The sequence below is a fragment of the Acomys russatus genome, chromosome 1, assembly GCF_903995435.1.
Source record: "Acomys russatus chromosome 1, mAcoRus1.1, whole genome shotgun sequence".
NCBI lineage: Eukaryota > Metazoa > Chordata > Mammalia > Rodentia > Muridae > Acomys > Acomys russatus.
In genome coordinates, this window is record NC_067137.1 from 23,324,668 (window position 1) to 23,344,827 (window position 20,160).

Sequence of the window (20,160 nt, forward strand, 5' to 3'; positions counted from 1 at the left end):
GAGATGGCGCAGCATGCTACGTAAGTGTGAGGACCTAAGTTTGAGCCCCCGGAATTTGTGTAAAAGCTGGATGCATAGCACAAGGGTCCACAATCCCCCAGCTCCTATGGGGAGGTGGGAAGAAAAGACAGGAGAATTCCCGGAAGCACCCAGGCCAGCTAGCCTGGTGTGCACAGCTGTAGCGAGAGCCTCTTTCAAACAAGGTGGAAGGTGAGGAGTGACATGTGGTGCTATCCTCTGAGCTCCATGGGCATGTTGTGGTCCGTGGGCACTCAAGTTCACACGCAATGTGCACACACAGACACACAGACATACACAGACCACACACACATAGCACACACACAGAGACACACAGACACACATACAGACACAGACACATCTACACACAGATACACATAAAGACACAGACACACACATGAAGACACAGACATACACACACGAAGACACAGACATACACATACACACACACACATGAAGACACAGAGACGGAGACACACAGACACACATATACACACGGAGACAGAGATACAGAGACACAGACAGAGATACATACATATAAACACAGACACACATACACAGAGACAGAGACACATACATATATACACAGACACACACAGAAATAGAGACAGAGACACATACATATACACACAGACATACACACAGAGACAGAAACACATAGACACACACACACACACACACACACACACACACACACACACACACACACACACACACGCATAAAGGCTCTGAGAAGTCCTGCACCTAAGCAACCTGCTTAAACTATCATTTCCTAAATGGACTGACCCCAGAATCCTCTTTCCCCTCCAGAATAGCATTACAGCTGTTCCATGGAAAAGGTTATGGAAAATGCTGGGTGAGACAAGCTAGGAGTTCCCTTCCAGCTCAGATACTCTATGGTTCTTCATATCTGCCTGCTGCTATGGTTGCTGACCAGAGTGGAAACTACTGGAGAAGAGGTCCTTAGCTTGATCCTCAAAGCCCAGGCCAGGGCTGGGAAGCAGCAAGTTTTGTCATGGGTGCACGGATCCAGGGATCCAGATGCCTCGGTCCAGGGCTCACCCTCAGCGGCATCCATTTCTTCCTTCTCTTCCACGTCCATTCCAGAGGCCTCATGTTGTCGAAGTTGCTGCCAAAACACGAAGGGGCTCCCTTGACTCCATAGCCCATGGCACCTTCAGCCTCTGGTCGCATGTGCATTTAGTCCACAAGGCTGGAGCCGCTCAGGGCATTGGTAGGACCCTATCTTTGGGCTCCTATCCTGCATCTAGTATGGTGTCTGGCTCACCATGCAGGTGTCAGAGATCTTTGTGGAACATCTGACTGACAAGAGGAAGCTAAGCCAGGACAGTGAACTGCCCATTAGCCTGAGAGGGAGGGCCTTGAAGGGAGATTTTAAGGAGCTGACTCTGTGGTTAGGGTAGGAGCTGGGGAGGAGGGTGTGGCTTATGGCTGGCTCACCTGCGGCAGCATCCCCCACCCCTCACCATTTCTCCTTACTCCCAGACCCTGCCCTCACCTCCTTCATTGTGTCAATGGAGGAAAAGTACTTGGACCACCAATCCAGCATGCTCTCATCAGGTTCCTCCTCCTCTGGCTCCTCGGACGTGCCTTTCTTTTTCTTCTTCTTCCTTTCCTTCTCATCCTCAGCCTGGGGGTTGGCCAGGGTGACCGTCCCACAGGCTCTGCTACTTTCCACCCTTTCCCAGGACCCTGAATGATTCCTACCCACCCTGGCCATCCAATCCCAGAAACCCCACCACCACCCACCCCCTGCGACACTGCCATAGTACTGTGGGTCCACCGATGCCATGGAGGCAAGGCCTGGTGTGAGGAGGATACCACAGCCCCACAAGACCCACAGCTTGCCACTGTGAGGCACAGGCCAAGGCAGGATGGGCACTCAGGGAAGGGTGGCTAGGTCCACAAAGTTGGCCTTCTGGCCCGGCACCGGTGTCAGTGAACAGTTCTCTTACCCCAGGGCCCTTGGGTGGCTCCCACACTTACCACATCCACCTTGACCACAGCGTCAGAAGTCTGCAGAGGGAAGGAGCCAAGGAGACAGTGCAGGATTAGCTACGAAGTACTAACGAAAGGGGGCAGGCAGTAGGGCAGCCCAGGAAGTGAGAGAGATGAGGACAGAGGCCACAGGGGGTGTACACAGAGACTAATGCTCACTCTGGGCTGTAAGCCCTTTGCTCTTGACTGCAAGGCAAGCTCACATTCCCAAGAGCAGGCCAGCTGCTAAGGTGACTAAGTGCCCACCCCAGGCTGCTTCTGGTGTACCCCTGGCTTGCCAGATCCATGGCTGCCTGTACCTTAGAGTCACCTGGGTGCTTTTATGAATAAGTGATGAGACAGACATAGGGAAGGGGTGGGGAGCTGGGCAGCAGAATATACGAAACGAGCACCTGGGCGTGGAGCTTTTTCAGAAAGTGCCCCCAAGAGCTATAGGACCCAGTGTCTTCAGTTGTCCCTTCTAGAGACCGTTGGCATCCCTAATTCTACTCACTAGCCAGGTCAAAGGAAGATCATTTTAGACCAGGCCTCAGAAGCTAGGAAACGGCCCAGGCTGCGTGAAGCAAGTGAGATAGGAAACCGGCTGAACATGTGGCTGAGACGCAGCCCTCCAGGGCTCTGAGTGGAAAGGCCATCTCCAGGCAGGCCCATCCTGGCCCCTTTTCTGATACTAAAGCTATAGAAATGGGACCTTCCCCATGGAAACCCCCAGCCCAGGATCACGGGGCATCACTTGGCGTGGAAAATGGCCCTGTACAGGACACACCTCTCTCATAAGCAGTCCATTGCCTAGGGGGGCAGGGTCACTTCTGAGGGTTGACCGCTGCAGGTCACAGCCTCTAACAGTTACTCCTCCGTCTCCTGCACATACACACCATCTGCTCCTGCACACACGTGCACACCCACGTGTGCAATGCTCCCACCTGCCCTAGGACTCCCTTCCAGATAGTGCTATGTCACCAAGGTTGGCTTTTGACAACTACGCAGAGGTAAGTCAGGCCTGCGCTCTCAGGACAGGCCGGCCTGGCTCTCCGATGTGCTACCCGCGCTTGTGTGTCCCCGGCCAGCATGAGGCCGGCCACTTGCCTTACCGCGTCCAGCTTCACCATGGTCTCCAGCTTCTTAACGGGCACCTCAGGCTCCATGCTCACTACAACCTCCCCTGTGGGGCGAGAAGAGGGGCCCCCATTGCACAGTATGTGGCAGCCCCGGAGAAGCCTGACTGGACAGAGACAGACAGAGAGAGAAAGAGGAGGAACAGAGTCACAGTGAGAGGCAGTAAAGCAGGAAGAGCATGGCCTACAGTGGACTCTGGTGCTTTCTCAGGGCAGAGGAGGGACAGGGCCAGCATAAGAAGAAGGGCATGAGGAAGAAAAAGGACCTAGACAGAAGAGTGGGTCATGGTGCATCCAGACAGCAGAACAGAGGCTTGACCTGGAGGCGAGGCCTGGAGGTTATGCCCAGGAGAAGGCCCAGGTCTCCTCAGTCACCAGGTACAAAAGGTTATCTGCCCTCAGCCTTTTGAGGGCCTGTCCGGAACTGGCTCTGGGCCTCAGAGTGAGGGGCAGCCCCATGCAGCCTTCTCGGGCTCCAAGAGTGTCTATCTCCTCCCACCACCACGCTGCCCTAAAGACACAGACGGCCTAGAGAAAACTGTGATGGCTACTTGAACTGTACTAATATGAGATGGGACCCTTGTAGGAGCTGAACAGAGCCAGGCTTTAGGCGGCCGGCCATACCTGTGGTGTTCCAGCTGGAGGCTGAGCGATCTGGGGGTCGATAGATGAAGCGCCGCAGCGAGCTGACAGCGTGGGAGCCCACCAGGGTGTATCGTCCAAAGGCCCGGCAGTCTACCACACGGATGTTCAAGGGCGGGTGCAGCAGCTCATTCTCTGGGAGGTCCTGAGAGATAGTGGCAACATGCCACACAGTCTGTGCCTCAGAGAAAGGGCCCCAAGGAGGCTGGCTATGGCAAACCACAGTGGTCATACCTAGCCGGCCTGGCTCTGCCGGCTCCCACACTTACCACTTCAAACCACTTGACCAGGGTGTTGAAGTTGGGGTTCTTCTTATAATTGTGGATCAGGGATGACTGTACCCCTTTTCCCGCACACTCTATGTCCACCCGTGGTCGGTCCACCTGGGCCAGGTTCACCCTCTTCAAGTCCCTCAGGCCCCAGAACAGCACCTGGGAGCAGGGGTAGGGTGGCTCTGTGAGAGGAGCCAGTGGTGGCTGGGAAGGGTCACCGGAAAGAAGCAGTAACAAGGTAGGGAGTAGAAAGCTGGATTTTGGTGGGCAGGGACAGTGCGGACAGTGCAGACAGTGCTGGAAGACTGCATGAGGTCAACGTCCTCAGAGGACTGAGGCAGGGTCTTTGGGGTCCCTACGGGAGGCAGAGGGCTGAGAACAGCTCTGAGACACAGCGACATGTCTCTGTTAGAGCAGGACAGGCATGGGCTCTAGCTTGGACTGGGGCCTGTGCCAGTGCTGCTTGCTCAAGGGAGCGGTCTGGGACAAGTCCACTCCACTCTTGGGCCTTCGGTAAGTTTTTCTGAAAATGCGAAGTGTCCCCAGGGGACTAAGAGTTTGATGGCTCACGTGGACTGTGCACTCGTGGTGCTTCCTGGAGCAAAAGTGAGAAGAACAAGCAAAGGTCACAGGCAGGGCAAGGAGCCGCACAGAGCCCTCACGCACCTCCACTCGATACTTGCTGAGCACTGGCCGGATCCCCACAGGCACAGGCATGATGGGCCCTCTGTCCATGTCCACCGGGCCATTGATGGGTGGCAGGTCAGCTTTCCCTGATGGCCCAATCTGAGGAACGAGGTCACAAATCACAGTGGTGAGCTCAGGGAAAGGGCCTTTTCATCAGTGAATAGAGACCAGAAGGGACAGGCAGGCCTGAGAGCTCAAGTCCCGCTCCCACCCTCCACCCCAACCTCTGCTCCCTTCACCTGCCACCCACCTGCAGCAGCTCAAAGGCAGCCAGTAGGTCTCCGGCCGTGGCATTGCCTCGGTAGATCTGGTAATACTCAAGCTGGGGTGGGAAGCGAGGTGGGCAGTAGGCCTCATCCGCCATCTTCACCAGGGGCTTGGCAAAGGTCCGGCCCATGAAGTCAGCTTTGCCCTAAGAACAAAACTCTAGAGTTCCCTTGGGCACCCCCAACAGTTGCAGAGTTGGCCCCTCTCGGAAAGGTCATTATCCTGAACTTTCCTTCCCACTCCAGGACCTCCGTGGAAAGCAGCGAGGACTGCTACAGACTGTGGTGAGCATAGGTGGGTGGTCAGAACCCTGGGGGTGGGGGTGGGGCTGTGACAACAGGGCTTCCTGGTATGTCTTTGGAAGACTTTGGCCTCTGCCTGTTTATCCGGGAGGTGGGAAGCACCATGGTCTGTCACCTGGTCCCCAAGAAGACTGAAGTGTGGTGACTGGTCAAGAGGCGCGAGGAAAGCTTAGTCAGCAGCCCAGCCTCCCAGCAAATCCAGCGTAGAGTTTCAGGGGGAGGGTGGAGAACCAGCGAGGGGAGGGCCTGCCAGAGGTTGCTGGTGCCCATGCCCACAGCGTACCATGGTGTCCTGGTCGTAGATTTCAATGACAATGATGGGCGGATCATCTCGGAGCTCATGAGCTTCACCGTACAGCTCCAGGTTGTCAAATACCAGCATTTGGTCCCAAGTAGGACACAATGTCTCATTCAGAACCTGCATCATGGGATGAGGGATAGGGAACAAGAGGCAGGCACCATTCCCAGTCAGGGACTGCAGGGAACCCTGCAGGCAGGAGTGCTTGATTCTCCTACTTTTCCAGAAATCTGAAAATCAAGGCTTTTATGACCCTCACTCCCAGTGCCTGCCACAGCCTTCCTTGTCTTAGTGGGTGCAGTCCTAGTCCAAGCTGGTGGCTTTTACCAGCCTACCCAGATACCCCCCCACCTCCAAGGGCTTTTCTCTGAAGATCTGGGGGAACTAGCAGACCAGTTTTACTGGCCTCCCAAGTGCTCCCCAAAACAAAGCCCCCCCCCGCCTCCACCCTCGGGTCCTTACCTCCGTGCACTGGCTCTGGTTGATGAAGAAGACACGAGCGAAGGGGTCAGAGAGCCCAGTGCTGTCAGCGGCAAAGAGGCTTCGGGCCTGATACATGTGAGCTCTGAGCTGGAAGGCCTGCTTCTCTGTGGGGAAGAGTGGTTTGAGCCATGCCATGTGGCCTCCTTGGCCCTCTGAAGGGACAGGCTGGGAGAGTGGCCCACCCAGGATGAGGAGCCCCTCACTCACTGGTGTAGACCAGGCTGATGGGTGGAAAGGAGTGTAAGCCCAGGCCTTGGGCTGCCTTGACTTCTTCAAAGCCACAGGGTAAGCCGCACAGGAAGTCCTTTCGCTGCTTGCTGAGGCCCAGCCACAGGTAGAGCTCCAGCTTGGCCTGTACTGTCCAGCCTGCAGAGCCGAAGCCCCTCTTTCCTGGCAGCTAGGGGCAGGGGCAGGGTCACCAAGAGCCTGACAACCTCTGGGACCCACAGGATAAGTAAGGGAGGTCCAGGGTGGTGTTGTAGCCTTAAGCAGAGGTAGGCGGGGTTGTGCCTACCCCGTCACTGGACAGAATTGGTGTGTGTGTGTGTATGTGTGTGTGTGAGAGAGAGAGAGAGAGACTAAGAGAGATGGGCAGGTGGCACCAGGTGAGTGCCAGACCTCTGAACACCTGCTAGTTAAGGGGTCTCCCACCTCCTCTCAGGCTTGCCAGACCCAGTGGAGCCTCTTCAAAGAGCCCGGCCCAGCCCGCCTCAGTCTCAGCCCCTGCGGCACCTTGAGGAAGAGGGTCTTGACCTTGGCACAGTCCTTGCCCAGCTCGTCCTCCACAATGGAGAAGAGCAGGTCTTTGGAGGGCACGCGGGCATAGGCGATGCGCTTGTTGTTGCTCATCATCCAGATAAACACGTCTGGGATGCTGTGCTGGGGCTGCAGCGGAGTACAGAGGGCACAAGCCAGGGGACCCAGCCTCACTATAATAATGGTAGCCTGAGCCTGCTGCATCCCACTTGTGGGAGCCCAGGCTGGGTAAGGAGAAGCCGGGGAGAGTGGAAGGGAAGGACCCCATCCTTAGGTCTTCCTTTCCCACGGAGCTTGCTTGCCCTTGTCAACAGTGGCCATCTGAGCAGGAGAGGCCACCCAGGGGATCTGACCAGTCCCTTTCTGTGCTGCCCCTGCCCTTTTCACACGCCACACACCTCATCTGCCAGGAAGCGTAGCTTCTGCAGGAAGTTCTGGCAGAACCTCAGCTTGTCCCGGACAGTATGCCGCTTCACCTGAGCTCTCAGGCTCTTGGCTTGTTGCCCCATGCTCTCCTATTGAGAAGAGCGTAGAAGGGATGGACACTCAGCTTTGGGTGACAGCTTGAGGCAGATGCCCCTCCCCCCCCCCCATCCATTGGCTTCCTCAGCCCCAGGGTCCCATTGTGGCCTCACCAGCTCCCTCATACAGGACTTGAGGCGCTCCCGATCCAGCCTGGTGCGGGATGAGTGACCCTGGTCCTTGTCCGAGAGGGAGAGGAAACGGCTGCGGAGGGCGAGGGTGGGGGTGGGGGGTAAGGGAAAAGTCAGGAGTTAGCCCTGACCTGGCTAGTGTCCCCTGTCCCACCCTGCCCTCCCTGTCCCTCTTCTCACTGGCAGCCACAGCTGAGTTCCTCTAGCACGCCCCGCAGACGTCGCTCTGGGTAGGACTTCTCCGTTTTGATCATCTCCTGCACGTCATTCAGACCTTCTTCCTGTGAACCAGGGCGTCAAGTGCACTCTGGGCTTCAGCCCTCCTCCGACATGTCCTGCCCACTCACCCCAGGGAAGAGGAGCCTAGTAACATGGGCCATTCCAAATATATTGTGAAGGAGCCTTCCAATTCCCCAGGGCCCGTAGATTACTCATGGCTCCTCAGCTCCTTCAGGAAGAAGCAGTCTGAGCTGTGACCACGGTGGGCAGAGCAGGCTCCAAGGGTGGAGAGAGGCGTTGTACAGACCTGAAGTAGCTAGCCTGTCCAGCTGCCTCTGAGAGCCCAAGGCTAGTGGGGGGTGGGTGGGGTCAGACCTCTAGCCTCTACTCCAGAGCTCTGGGACCCCGTTGGCATCCCCTTTCTCTATTTCAAGACAAGCACCCAGATAGTCAGTTTGTGTTACACAGGTGAGGCCTTCACATGTGCCCACTCTCCCAGATCCCACCACCCCCCGGCCTGGCTCTGACCAGCTTGTCAGCAATGTGGTCCATGATGTTCGCATTGTAGAGGCGGCGGCGCTGGTCAGGCCACCAGCTCTTGATATAGATGCAGGGCTTGCGTTCCAGGTAGGGCAGGTGGAAATAGTTCCTGGGGTGGGATGCAGAGGGAAGAGGTTGAAAGATGCTGAGGTCTAGGGCCCTGGGAGGTGAGGGCCAAGGCCACTGCAGGCTGGGGGCAAGTGGCAGGGCCCACCTATCTGTGATCTGGGGACGCATGGGTGGGGTGGAGGACACTGAGGCCAGGTCTCCTCCTTCATCACCCTCGTCGTCACTGGAGTTCTGAATCAGGTCTACTTCTTCTTCATCCCCAGGCTCCTTCCGGGGTCGAGGCCTCTGGGGCCGTGACATGCCATCGATTTCATTGCCACAGTTCCCTGGATGCAGAGTGGCTCGTGAGAGGCCTACCATCCTCCCCTCACTCACCCTGCGCCCACACCCCACCCCCACCCCCCCGGGTAAATCTCTTGGAGAGGTAAAGTCAGGGAACAGGGCTCAGACAACACCATCCACGGGTAGGTCCATGTCACCCATAAGGCCATAAGGAAGAGCTCTGATGATGGCTGTGCCCAACTCAGAAAATAGTCTGGGTTTCTCCTCTGTCTCCTGAGTGTTTGTGTGTGTGTGTGTGTGTGTGTGTGTGTGTGTGTGTGTGTGTGTGTCTTTCTTTCTTTCCTCCAACGTCCTAGACCTCTTCTATGGTCAAGTACACTCCCCAGAACCAGTGGTCAGGGGAAATATATCCGTGCTGCCCATTCTCTGTAGCCGGGGGCACAAGGCCAACAGTGACAACTGGAAGCCCAAAACTCCCCACCCCCACCGTGATCCTGGAACTCACCTATGGTCACCTCAAAGGTAATTGGTTTGTCCCCATTTTTCCGGTCAATCATCGAGGCTTCCAGGAAGGCTCCAAATAGAAAAAATTCTTCCATTCTTCCTGTGCAGCTCTGTTGGGGAGGCAGTTAAAGCCAACACTGAGCTTTAGTCCGGCAACAGGCCTGGGGTAGATTCCTAAGGCCGTAGACAGGCTCTTGGCTGACAGTTGGGGTATGTCCTATCCAGCTTTGGGGCCAGGCTGTCTGCACTCAAGCCCTTGTTGTCTTTGAGAGAATGGCGGCCGGCTCTGTAGCCACAGGGATAGCCATGGCTGAGAAGAGGGGCAGAGGTGGGGCAGCAGTGGCTGCTGGTGGCTACAGTGGACCTCTGGGTGGAGCGTAGGTCAGCAGTAGCTGAGGACTGGGGTCTTGCAAAGAGGTCAAATGAGGGCCTCCGAGTAGAGGGCAGCAACGGGGACGAACTGAAACTCAGCTGCCATGTTGAGGAGAGGATCGAGTGAGGGACATGGACACAGCACAGCCCGACCCTCACCTCCGAGACAGGTGTGGCCTGCTCCACCTGCACCTCCGTGGAGCTGGTGAGCTCTGGGTTGGAGGTATCCAGGATCTCCACAGCCAGTCCCAGCATGAGGCGAGCACGGAAGGACACGCCCTCCCCCAGGCCCTCGTTCAGGTCCTGGTGTTCGTCCAGCAGCGTGTAGTTGCGCGTGGAGCCATACATGTTCACCCAGGCTGGGCCGAGTGTGGGCAGGAAGCCTGTGGCAGTGAGAAGAGAGGTAGAAAGACAGTCATATCCGAGGCTCACTCAGGATGCATGGATCTTTGTGGACTTGCGGGTGCTGAGCTCAGGGTTATTTGTCTGCTGGGTGCCAGGCAGGTGTGAGGAAGCTTTCTCACGCATGCGTACACAGTCTCTGTAGGGGCCTTGGTGAGGTGTGTGGGAGGAAAAGCCAGGCTGATGCTCCCAACTGCTATAGGCACCACTGTGGACAGCTGCCAGCTCATCCCACACCCCTCAGCATGGATCCTACATGTTTTGTTTTGTTTCTTGGTGTAGGATGTACATCTCCCATGCCTTGCCTGTTTAAGGGACCTTCTCTCCTCTCTGTGTTCTCTTGGTTGTTCAGGGCTCATCAGCTCCTTCAGGGAGAAGCACCTTGGGCTGTGACCATCGTGGGTTGAGCAGGACCTGGGGCTGGAGAGGAGCCCTGTTCTCTGTCTCTGCCACAAGTCTCTTCTCTCATGCTTAGGATCTGTTGGGCCTCAGTCAACCAATCTTGCCTTATGTGAATCTAATTCTTCTTTATGTATTTTCTTTTTAATAGTCATTTTTGCCAGAATCTGGATGTGGGCACACACCTTTAATCCCAGCAGGCAGATCTCTGTGAGTTCAAGACCAGCCTGGTCTACATAGTAAGGCAAATGAACGAACAAATAAACAAAACTATTATATGTCTGTGCATATGGAGGTCAATCTCAGGTGTCATTCCTTAAGCTCTGCTTTTTTTTTTTACAGCCATCATCAGAGCTCTCCCTTGTGGCCTAGAACTTCTAGAACTTGGCAAGTTGGCAAGTCTGGGTGGGAGCCCCAAAGATACACCTGTTTCCGCCTTCCTAGTGCTGGGATTACAAGCAAATGCCATCAGTCCCTGCTTTTTTTCTTTTTCTTTTTTTAAACATAGGTTCTGGTAATTAAACTCAGATTATTCTTAATTTAATTTTTATTTGTTTTTGCAAACAGAACATTAAAAACTTGAGATACAATTCACATATAAAATTTGGCATTTAAAGCGCACATTTGGGTGACTATGGTATATTCAGCATGTTGCGCGCCCAGCATCATATTTCACCGTACATCTACCTGACCTAAAGAAGCCTTTGAGCAGGCGCTTCCCACCACCCTCTCCTTGTTCCTGGAAGCACAAGTCTGTTTTCTGTGTATCTCCTCTATGTGGAATTGTACTAAGGGCTCTTTCTCTGCCTGCTCTTCTGGTTATTTGGAATCATGGCTGTCTCCTTAATCCCCTGAGAGCATGAGGAGGTATAGGGGTGCCTATACTGTGCTCAGCATGGTTCCTGGATTCTGGGTTATAGTCAGTGCCCATAGGCCCATAGACAGATGTCACAGCACTCACCAGTTGCTAGGGAAGGCAACAGAGATCACATGGACAGAACATGTGCACTGTACCATATGATAGCTCTTGTTTTCATTTGGCCAGTGGGAAAACAGGTGCAAAGGCTAACCTCAGTCATCTCTGAGCCCGCTTCAGCTATTATGTCTCCCTTCTCCTTGAGGCAGGGGCTGCAAATAAGCCCCTTAAAAGCCCCGCCTGGCTGCGGCCTGGAGGCTATGTGAGGGAGGGGGCCTCATGAACTCTTCCCTCATGCCCCACGCTTGCCCCATCCACCCACACCATGCTGCTGACCTTTGTCTCCGTCATTGGAAATCTTGCGCAGGTCGATGAAGTGGGTGCCGATGGCCACGTCGTTGACCTTGTCAGAGTCTCGGATCTGCACCTTCATGCGTTTGCAGAGCGGGGGGAAGAGGTCTGTAAAGACGACTTGCTCGTTCCATAACGGCTCATAGCTGCTCTTCTGCACCGATGTCTTGCCCTGGTGAGACGAAGCCATGGCTAGTGTGTGTGTGTGTGTGTGTGTGTGCGCGCGCGCATGTGAGTGTGTGCTTTCCCAGCCAATAGTTACAGATTCCCCCTGCTCTGCCCCTTCCTCCCATCCATCACCTGTACTCGAAGCCCACCATCCCATCCTTCAGCACCTCCATCCTCAGTACCTTCTGCCCAGCAAAGAAGACTTGCACGTAGGGGTCGACGAGGTCCTTGTTCTCACCGATGAAAGCCTTCTTCACGTTGGCCATGAGGCTTGTGTTCATTCGGGGCAGCCCCTCTGCTCGGTAAATTTTCACATAGAACCGGGCCCACTGACGTTCCGGGGGCACGCCCTCGGGGAGCAGCAAGTTCCTGTGAGCATAGGCAGTAAATCATCTCCACCGTGGGCCAGGCTTAGAGATTTCTCTTTGCCTCTTAGGGCCTTAGGCGAAGAGCTAAGCAAGGATTATGATGGGAGGAGAGAGGCAGAGGGGCTGTGGGCCGTGGAGAGGAGACAAAGCAAGTGCATGCTCTCACACATGTTCGCTTTTTCTTCACACACACACACACACACACACACCCTTGCACACATGCAGGCACGAGCATGCACACACACACATGCACACACACATGCGCACGCACCCCCACACACATTCATGCTTGCACACATGCAGGCACAAGCACGCACACACGCACACACACACACATGCATGCTTTAACACACACAGGCGTGAGCATACACACACACACACACACACACACACACACACACACACACACACACATCTTTGCAGCTGCATCTCCCTTAGGCCGAGCATAATCTGTGAAGGGCAGTTTGAGAGGGCCGGGACTTTGATTGAAGACGCTAATTCGCGGCACCTATCCACTTTTTGTATTCTGGGGAAGGCTTTCCGTCTCATCACGTTTCGGTTTCCTCCTCAATAAGGTACAATGACGTTACCAGCCACTTCTTAGGAAAGCAACACACAGGCTCCAGCATGCAGGTGCTTTGCAAATTGTAGTGCATCGACTGGCAAAGCTTTGTGCCACCTGTCTCCCTGGGGCTAGAAACCTCACCAGGAGCTGGTGTCTCCCAGCCCACGGCAGCCCAGGCTTACTGGATCCCAGCACATTTTGAGAGGTCAGACAAATGTCCTGGGGGTGTTTCTTAGCAGCCACTATCTGCTGCCTGAGACTAACACACTGAGTGACACCTCTCTGTTCTCCTGAGTGCATGGCACTGGAACCCTCGGGCCCTGGCAGCGGTAGGACTTGGAGTTGCCCGTATCTCTTCTTTCTGCCAGCTTTCTCAGTTGCAGTCTGGATGGCAAAGCATTGCCCTCTATTACCTGGGCGGCCACACTGCCCCAGTCCCTTGAGGAGAGACTGGCAGGGCGGAGCATGGGAGTCAGGGGAGTAGATGGTGGCAAGGACTCTGTGTTCAAGCCACTCCGGGAGTTTCTATTGGGGTGGGTGCGGGGGGGCGGGAGTGGAGGTTAGGGAGGTACGCAGGTCTCTAGGGGAGACGGGGGCCTCACCCCTCAATGTCATCTTCGTCTGTCTCGTTGGCTTTGTGGGGTGTCTTGATGTTGTCTCCCTTGCCCACCACAGCGACATCACACTTTACATAGCCCTTCAGCCCGGCAGAGATGTCATCGGGGTCTGACAGGATGGCCCATTTGTGATGGAACTGGTGTTCTGCAGCGGGAAGGAGGAGGGACATTGCATCTGCTGTCCCCATCCAAGGCCAGGCTACGGGGGACATTCAAACCGAGTGCCTGCTAGGCCTTGTGAGCTCAAGGCTGCAGGCCCAGGAGACTTGGGACCACGGCTCTACTTGCACCTATCCAGTGATGGCAGAGGGCCTCTGCAGGCGCAGGGCTGGGCGAGACCTTGCCCAGGAGCACATTTCAGGATCCAGATTGCCTCCAAGAGAGTTTCTCAGCCTGCTAACTCTCCTGTGATCCCTACTACAGCTGACCACACACAGCTGCCAGATAGGCCCTACTAAAATAGGGGCTCCCCTTATCATGTCCCCCCCATCCAGGCCTTCCGGGTTTCCCTGTGTCTTGAGGCGAAGCTCTATCTCAGTGGGCACGAGCTGAGTGTATTAGGCCACAAGAGAGTGCCAAGTATTTCACCTACTTGTTAGTGGCACCTCCAAGGCTCACCCCTCACTACTCTTCGGCTCCTCTGTAAAGTGGGAAGGGATGTATGTCACTGCATCCCTAACTACTTTGGGGAGGGTCAAATGTGGCAGTGTGGTACCATCACTCCTGGTCTGTCCAGGCCGAGTGCTCATTACTTCTTGAGCGTGTGTGTGTGTGTGTGTGTGTGTGTGTGTGTGTGTGTGTGTGTGTGTGAGAGAGAGAGAGAGAGAGAGAGAGAGAGATCAACTGGTCCAGCTGTCGAGACAGTAAAGGCCACAGCAGCATCAAATGGGATTCAAGGGTGATGAGAGGCCAGTGAACTTTAGTGCTTTGAGCCACTGGAGCTCTTCTGATGAGCTGGTGGCTCCAGGAGGAGGGTGCCACCCCATCCCTAGAACCTCATGGTTCTGAGCAGATCCAGGCAGGAAGGATAACGCAGTGGCTGGTGAGGTGGACAGGGGCTGAGTGTGGCTGCCCGCTGGCCTCGGGGAGGTATGCACAGATGGTGAGTGGATACACGGATAGCAGGTTCTGTTATGCTGTGGACAGAGGTGCGGATGCTTGGGTGAGTGGGCAGACTGAAAGGCATGTGCGTGGTTGGGTGAAACTGAGGGAATTTAGCAAAGAAAGAACAAGAATTAGGCAAGACAAGATTTACCTTTAAACATGGGTGGAGATTATAGGTGACAAAAGGAAAACACAGGTGACAGATTTGGGTGACTTTGAGTTGTCTAAAATACAGGTGGTATGTATCCTGCTTCTGGCTAGATGAGCTCCCCAGATGCGGCTGAGGGGCACTCAGCTGTGGGGTACACACTGGGCTTATGATCTCTGAGACCTCTAATCTGGATGCTGCCATCTCCAGCTCCCTGGCTTCCTCTGCGTGGCTATGACACCTGCTTTTTGGGTGGGAGGGTGGGTGGGTGGGTAGCTGTGAAAAGGCTACCAACTCTGGCCTCTGCAACTACAATCCATCTCCAGCAGAGGGCAGCAGCAAGCAATTCCCTGCACTTGAGATCAAACCCAACTCGGAGAGATTTAAACTAAGACTGTTTTTCTATTCACACCCGCTAATTGCATTAGTGACATTATTCTTTTTCTTTGTATGAATTCTAAAAAATACATAAGCATTCTACATTCTTCAAAATTTACTAATGGCTATAACTAAAACTGGCTTCAAAATTCTTTAAAATGTAACAATGAATTGACAGGATGATAAAGTGACTTCCAGATGTACTGCTGAGGTAATTGAACATTTGTCTGTAATTGACTATGTATTTCTGTCATCAGCTATTAAAATGTGTATGTTCACCAAGATTTGATATTGCCGAATATTAAAGTGTTCACTATAAAAAAAAAAGAAAAGAAAAGAGAAAAAAAGAAAAAAAAGAAAGAAAGAAAGAAAGAAAGAAAGAAAGAAAGAAAGAAAGAAAGTGCAGGCCACGTCTCTGTGAGGACAGCCGGGCCAGAGGCAGCCTCAGTAAGAGCAAGTCTGGGAGTGGGTAATGCTGGCTGGCGGAGAGACGGCTTGGGGCCCCATGAAGTCCTGAGCTCAAGTTGTATCTGTCATTTACTCCCCACTGTAGTTTTGGACCAGCAATTAAACTTGGAGAGTCTCGGTTTTTCTTACTGTCAGATGAGGACAGGGGTGCCTACATGGACTGAGAAGTTAGACCTGCTGAAATGTGTCTGGCCCAGTGTCTGGCCCTACAACCTTCTCCATAACAGCAGCATTTTCTCCATAGACCAGGCTAGCCTCGAACTGGCAGATCTGCCTGCCTTTGCCTCCCAAGTACTGGGATGAAGGGGTAAGCCCCCATTGCTTTTCCCAAGCAGAGCTCAATCACGGGGGGTACACACTAAGACTGGCTTTCTGCCCCCCACTTTATCTTGGCTGAAGGTCTGCTGATGCTCAGCCGTAGATGCCTGATTGAGTATGGCCGGGCATGTTTCCTGGGAAGCAATGTAGCAGAGGTCCAGCTCAGACCGTCACTGGAAGCTCCCAGAGTGTGTGTGGGGCAGTGGAAAGGCCTGGGTACCAGGAGAACAGCCTCTCCCTCTTACTTTGGTAAGTCCTCTTACCACCTTGGGCCTGTTCATCTGTTTGTCTGTCTGGTCTCTCTCCTACTCTGTCTCTGTCTCTCTCTTTTTGTCTCTGTGTGTGTGTGTGTGTCTCTCTCTGTGTCTCTGTCTCTCTCTGTGTCTCTATCTCTGTCTCTGTCTCTGTCTCTCTCTCTCTCTCTCTCTCTCTCTCTCTCTCTCTCTCTCAATCCCAGTTAGAGAGCTTGCTCTATAGCTAAGGATGACCTTGAACTCCTGATTCTCCAGCTTCTACCTCACACGTTCTAGAATTGCAGTTGTGTGCCAACACACCTGGTTTACACAGTGCTGAGAGTTTAACAGGTATGATGGACAGGTACTCCATGTATGGAGATACAGCCCCAGACTACCTGCCTGTGTGAACAGGGACCTGGCTAGATGTTTGGCGGCCTCACACATCTGGAGAGCTTTGATCTGTGAGTTCACGTGCAAAGTCTCAGACTCTCATTTCCCAATGTAAGCCATGGTCTCAGTGGGCACTAGCTGAGTGTATTAGGCCACAAGAGAGTGCCATGTGTTTCACCTACTTGTTAGTGGCACCTCCAAGCCCTGCCCCTCGCTTCTCTTTGGCTCCCCTGTAAAGTGGGAAGGGATGTATGTTACTTCGTCTCTACTTTGGGAGGGTCAAATGTGGTAATGTGTAGTAGGGTAACTTGTGACTTCTGAGCAGTTTCACTTCAGGGACATGGGTATCCCCATGTTGGTCATGTAGTGACAGCCTTCTAATCCGGTGGCTCTCAACCTTCCTAAAGCCATGACCTTTAATACACTCCTTCATGCTGTGGTGACCCCCAACTATAAAAATTATTTTTGTTACTTCAAAACTATGACTGTGCTGCTGTCATTAGTCATACTGTAAATATACGATATGCAGGAGGTCTGACATGCAACCCCTGTGAAAGTGTCAGTCAACCTCCAAAGGGGTCACAACCCCCAGGTTGAGAACTGCTGCTCTAGACCATCACTTGGGGCACCCACGCCAACTCTACCTAGTGATGGCCATAGATGCCCATGGGATGATTAATCAGACACAGCCTCTCCCGCCACGGCTGCTCCTTAAGGGACGTGGGCCCCTTGTGGAAAATGCTCTTAGCACCCAGAATCCCCCACAGTTGCTGTTTTACACTTGCCATCAATTGCCACAACTTTAGATCTGACAGTGTGATTTGATGGGTGCTCTGAAACGCATGCTGTGGTATTCCCCTAATTAGCTGATTGGCTGGTTCAAGCCCCTGCATATCTGAGAGCCTCAGGATGCTTAAATATCAGGGGGAGACAGGGACTTTGTAAGGACCACAGGGTTTTCTCTGCTCAGCAGGTGCCAGCCAGAGGGCAGGGGGTGGGCGCGGCCCCTCCCAGGTCTCTCATTGCCCTCTGTGTAATTGTTCTCATACGATGCAGAAGAGGTGATGCTCTCCTGTGCCACGTGTATACAAGCTGCCTCTCTGTACTATTATTCCCAGCTCCCTTCCCCCATAGCCAGCAAACTCCTTTCAGATGCGGCACACGTGGCTCGTACATCTGCGTGCAGAGTGCACACACAGCACACCACTGCACCCCCATGGCTGCAGACTGATGGCCAGTGGGTTGCGTCTATGTCCACAATGGATGGGCCAAGAATCAATATAGCAGGAACAACCTCATGCGTTCCTTCTGGGGTTGCATGCCCAAGCCCACTGTTAGGGGTTACTCACCAGGCTGAGAGTACACGGTCCCCACATCCATTTTGAAGGAGCCCACCAGGGTGCCGCTGCGAAGCAGGTTCTTAGAATGGATCACCTTCCAGAGAACCAGCAGCAGCCAGTCAGGCTGGGCAGGGAAAAGCCTTTGGGGGCCAAGGGGCAGGGGCATGGGCAGGGACAGCACCCACTGATGATAGTGTGACCTCCGTCTTTCTTGGAACCCACGTTTCATCGTAAAGTGTTTGGCAGGGGACGGGGCTGGTTTGCTAAAGTTCAGCATCAGCTCTTCCTGCCCAACACCTGCGTTTCTCCTCCCCCACCCCTGTCATGTATAGGTGAGTAGGTTTTACACTCCACAGAGGGATCCAGCTGAAGGGACAAGGGGGGCCAAAGTCCATTTTGGGCTCCTTTTGCCCAGCCATGCATCCAGGCACAGGGATGCTGTGTTGAGGACAGCTGTGCTGAGGTTCTGCACTCCTGACTGCTGCTGCCCTCCACTCACCGAGATCTTGATGATCTTGTCAAACATGACATCGGGAGAGACGTGGAAATCGAAGACGAAGTACTGGAAGGGGGAAGGACCCAAAGGGCTGTCATTGGTGGCCGCTCCCTCTGAGCAGCGGCTGCCTGTATCCCATCATTGCCCTCATCAGTCTCAAAGCTCACATGAGCAGCAGCAGTGAGCCACTGGGTTCTGGGAGTCTGAATGGGTGGGAGGTAGGGCCCCACCCACCTCCCAGGTTGAGTCCTCTACTATAGGGGGACAGTTACTCCCTGTGTCCGTGCTGCAGGCAGCTCACCATATTTGTAGGTGACATTGTGCTACCATGTCAAAAAGTTGGGCACACCTGGGTTGTGTGCTGTGTGTGGAAGAGCCTGACCAAGCAGCCAGGAAACCTGGGCTCTCAGGCACTTCTGGCCCTTTCTAGTTGTGTAGACTTAACTAACAAGTTCTTTGGTATGTCCCTCATAGAACTGTAAAATAGGGGTATGGACATCAACTACCATGTCACAGAATCAAACAGGCTATTGTCTATGAGGGTACACTGTTGTGCGAAGGGCATATAGGTAACCATCAAACCTCAGTGTTGTCTGGGAGATGGACCCCAGTGTTAAAAAATGTTAAAAAGCAAGACACAGGGAGTCTCTTAGCTCACTCTGGGTAATACAACCCTTCCTTAGCCACAGAAGAACATCACTACTGTGTGAGCTGTTCTCTTCTGTGGTGAGCCTCCGTGCGCGCTTACATGGGCCCAGTCCCCATCCTTGTCCTAGGTGCCCTGGGATGGGGAAAGGGTGTGGGCAGTGAGCACAGTGGCTGCTGCTTTGATGAGCTTGTGGGCATGGCAAAGAGGGCAATATTACTAGAGGGCTTTGGTTAAGAGTAAATATCCCAAGAGCAGGTATTTCCTGCTGGAGTCAATAGATTGATTCTGTGACATGGTAGTTGATGTCCGTACCCCTACTGTACAGCTAACACGGTGGGCAGATGTGCTGTCCATAAAGCCAGTGACGTCCGGCTGTTACTGTTGGATCAATTACTTCCTTTGTCAAGCCTCAGTTTCCCCTTGTGCTATGGGTATAATGACGTTAGGCTGCCGTGCTGTCCCTCTCCCGGGGGGGGGGGGGGTGGTTTGATCACACAGAAGTGGAGAAGCATGGGTATAAAATAAAAATGGTGGGACTCAGTGTTGTACTTGGTATGGGCACAGTAAATGTTAACTGTGCATGGCCGATAAGCCCTCTGGGGTGCTAGCAGGGGTGAGAGTCTGCAGGGGTGAGGGTCTGCAGCTCTGGCATCTGGATCTGAGAGTGGCCCATCAGCCTGAGGGTGGTGGCAGAAACTGTGGGGATGGAGGAGGCACCTGAGGAGAGAAGCTTTCTCGAGACAGGGCTCTAGGAGGCAGCCAACTTTCATGGTGGGTAGAGAAAACCCTGGAAAGTTAGGAAGCTAGAAAGAAGGGTCTGGAGAGATCATAAAGCAGGAGAGGGTTGTGAGGGCTCCTGGGAAGGAGGGGCAGTGAGATGAAGGATGTGACAGAGAGTGAGAGGGTGGGGACAACTCATGCATCTGCTGTGAATGGAAGAGTTAACTAGAGATCCAGCTGGAAGCGGAGGACAGCCATGCTTAGGTGACATGCCTAGTGGTGGGTGGCAGACTCTGTAGTAAAGTGCCACATGGACAAGAAAGAAGAGCCAGGAAAAAAGTCAAAGACAGAATTAGGGTCATACTACAGGGCTGGATCCTTTGGGATGAAGAAACAGAAGGGCCCATGGCAAACGACCCTAGGTGAACACTGAGTCGGAGGAGGAGCAGTGGCCACAGGCTGGCCAGGTGGACCACATGTGTATATAGAAAAGGGCCAGGCGGTGGTGGCACAGGTCTTTAATCCCAGCACTTGGGCGGCAGAGGCAGGTGGATCCTTGTGAATTTGAGGCCAGCCTGGTCTATAATGTGAGTCTAGGACAGCCAAGGCTACACAGAGAAACCCTGTCT

At 53.9% G+C, this 20,160-nt stretch overlaps 1 protein-coding gene across 1 annotated transcript in view; it reads right to left on the reverse strand.

Moving 5' to 3' along the window:
- Otof (otoferlin) overlaps positions 1 to 20,160 on the reverse strand; it is a 95,615-nt gene that overhangs the window by 9,084 nt on the left and 66,371 nt on the right. Inside the window, exons 10-33 of the mRNA XM_051172105.1 lie at positions 18,166 to 18,228; positions 17,676 to 17,760; positions 13,270 to 13,429; positions 11,917 to 12,103; positions 11,552 to 11,738; positions 9,658 to 9,881; positions 9,128 to 9,236; positions 8,486 to 8,666; positions 8,260 to 8,380; positions 7,693 to 7,793; positions 7,495 to 7,585; positions 7,258 to 7,374; positions 6,836 to 6,988; positions 6,311 to 6,500; positions 6,083 to 6,207; positions 5,606 to 5,740; positions 5,004 to 5,165; positions 4,733 to 4,852; positions 4,064 to 4,225; positions 3,777 to 3,939; positions 3,129 to 3,259; positions 2,026 to 2,055; positions 1,538 to 1,669; positions 1,081 to 1,147 (exon numbers count right to left, since the gene is read on the reverse strand). Of these exons, the coding sequence (XP_051028062.1) occupies positions 1,081 to 1,147; positions 1,538 to 1,669; positions 2,026 to 2,055; positions 3,129 to 3,259; positions 3,777 to 3,939; positions 4,064 to 4,225; positions 4,733 to 4,852; positions 5,004 to 5,165; positions 5,606 to 5,740; positions 6,083 to 6,207; positions 6,311 to 6,500; positions 6,836 to 6,988; positions 7,258 to 7,374; positions 7,495 to 7,585; positions 7,693 to 7,793; positions 8,260 to 8,380; positions 8,486 to 8,666; positions 9,128 to 9,236; positions 9,658 to 9,881; positions 11,552 to 11,738; positions 11,917 to 12,103; positions 13,270 to 13,429; positions 17,676 to 17,760; positions 18,166 to 18,228 (3,196 nt within the window). The remainder of the gene's footprint in view (positions 1 to 1,080; positions 1,148 to 1,537; positions 1,670 to 2,025; positions 2,056 to 3,128; positions 3,260 to 3,776; positions 3,940 to 4,063; positions 4,226 to 4,732; positions 4,853 to 5,003; positions 5,166 to 5,605; positions 5,741 to 6,082; positions 6,208 to 6,310; positions 6,501 to 6,835; positions 6,989 to 7,257; positions 7,375 to 7,494; positions 7,586 to 7,692; positions 7,794 to 8,259; positions 8,381 to 8,485; positions 8,667 to 9,127; positions 9,237 to 9,657; positions 9,882 to 11,551; positions 11,739 to 11,916; positions 12,104 to 13,269; positions 13,430 to 17,675; positions 17,761 to 18,165; positions 18,229 to 20,160) is intronic.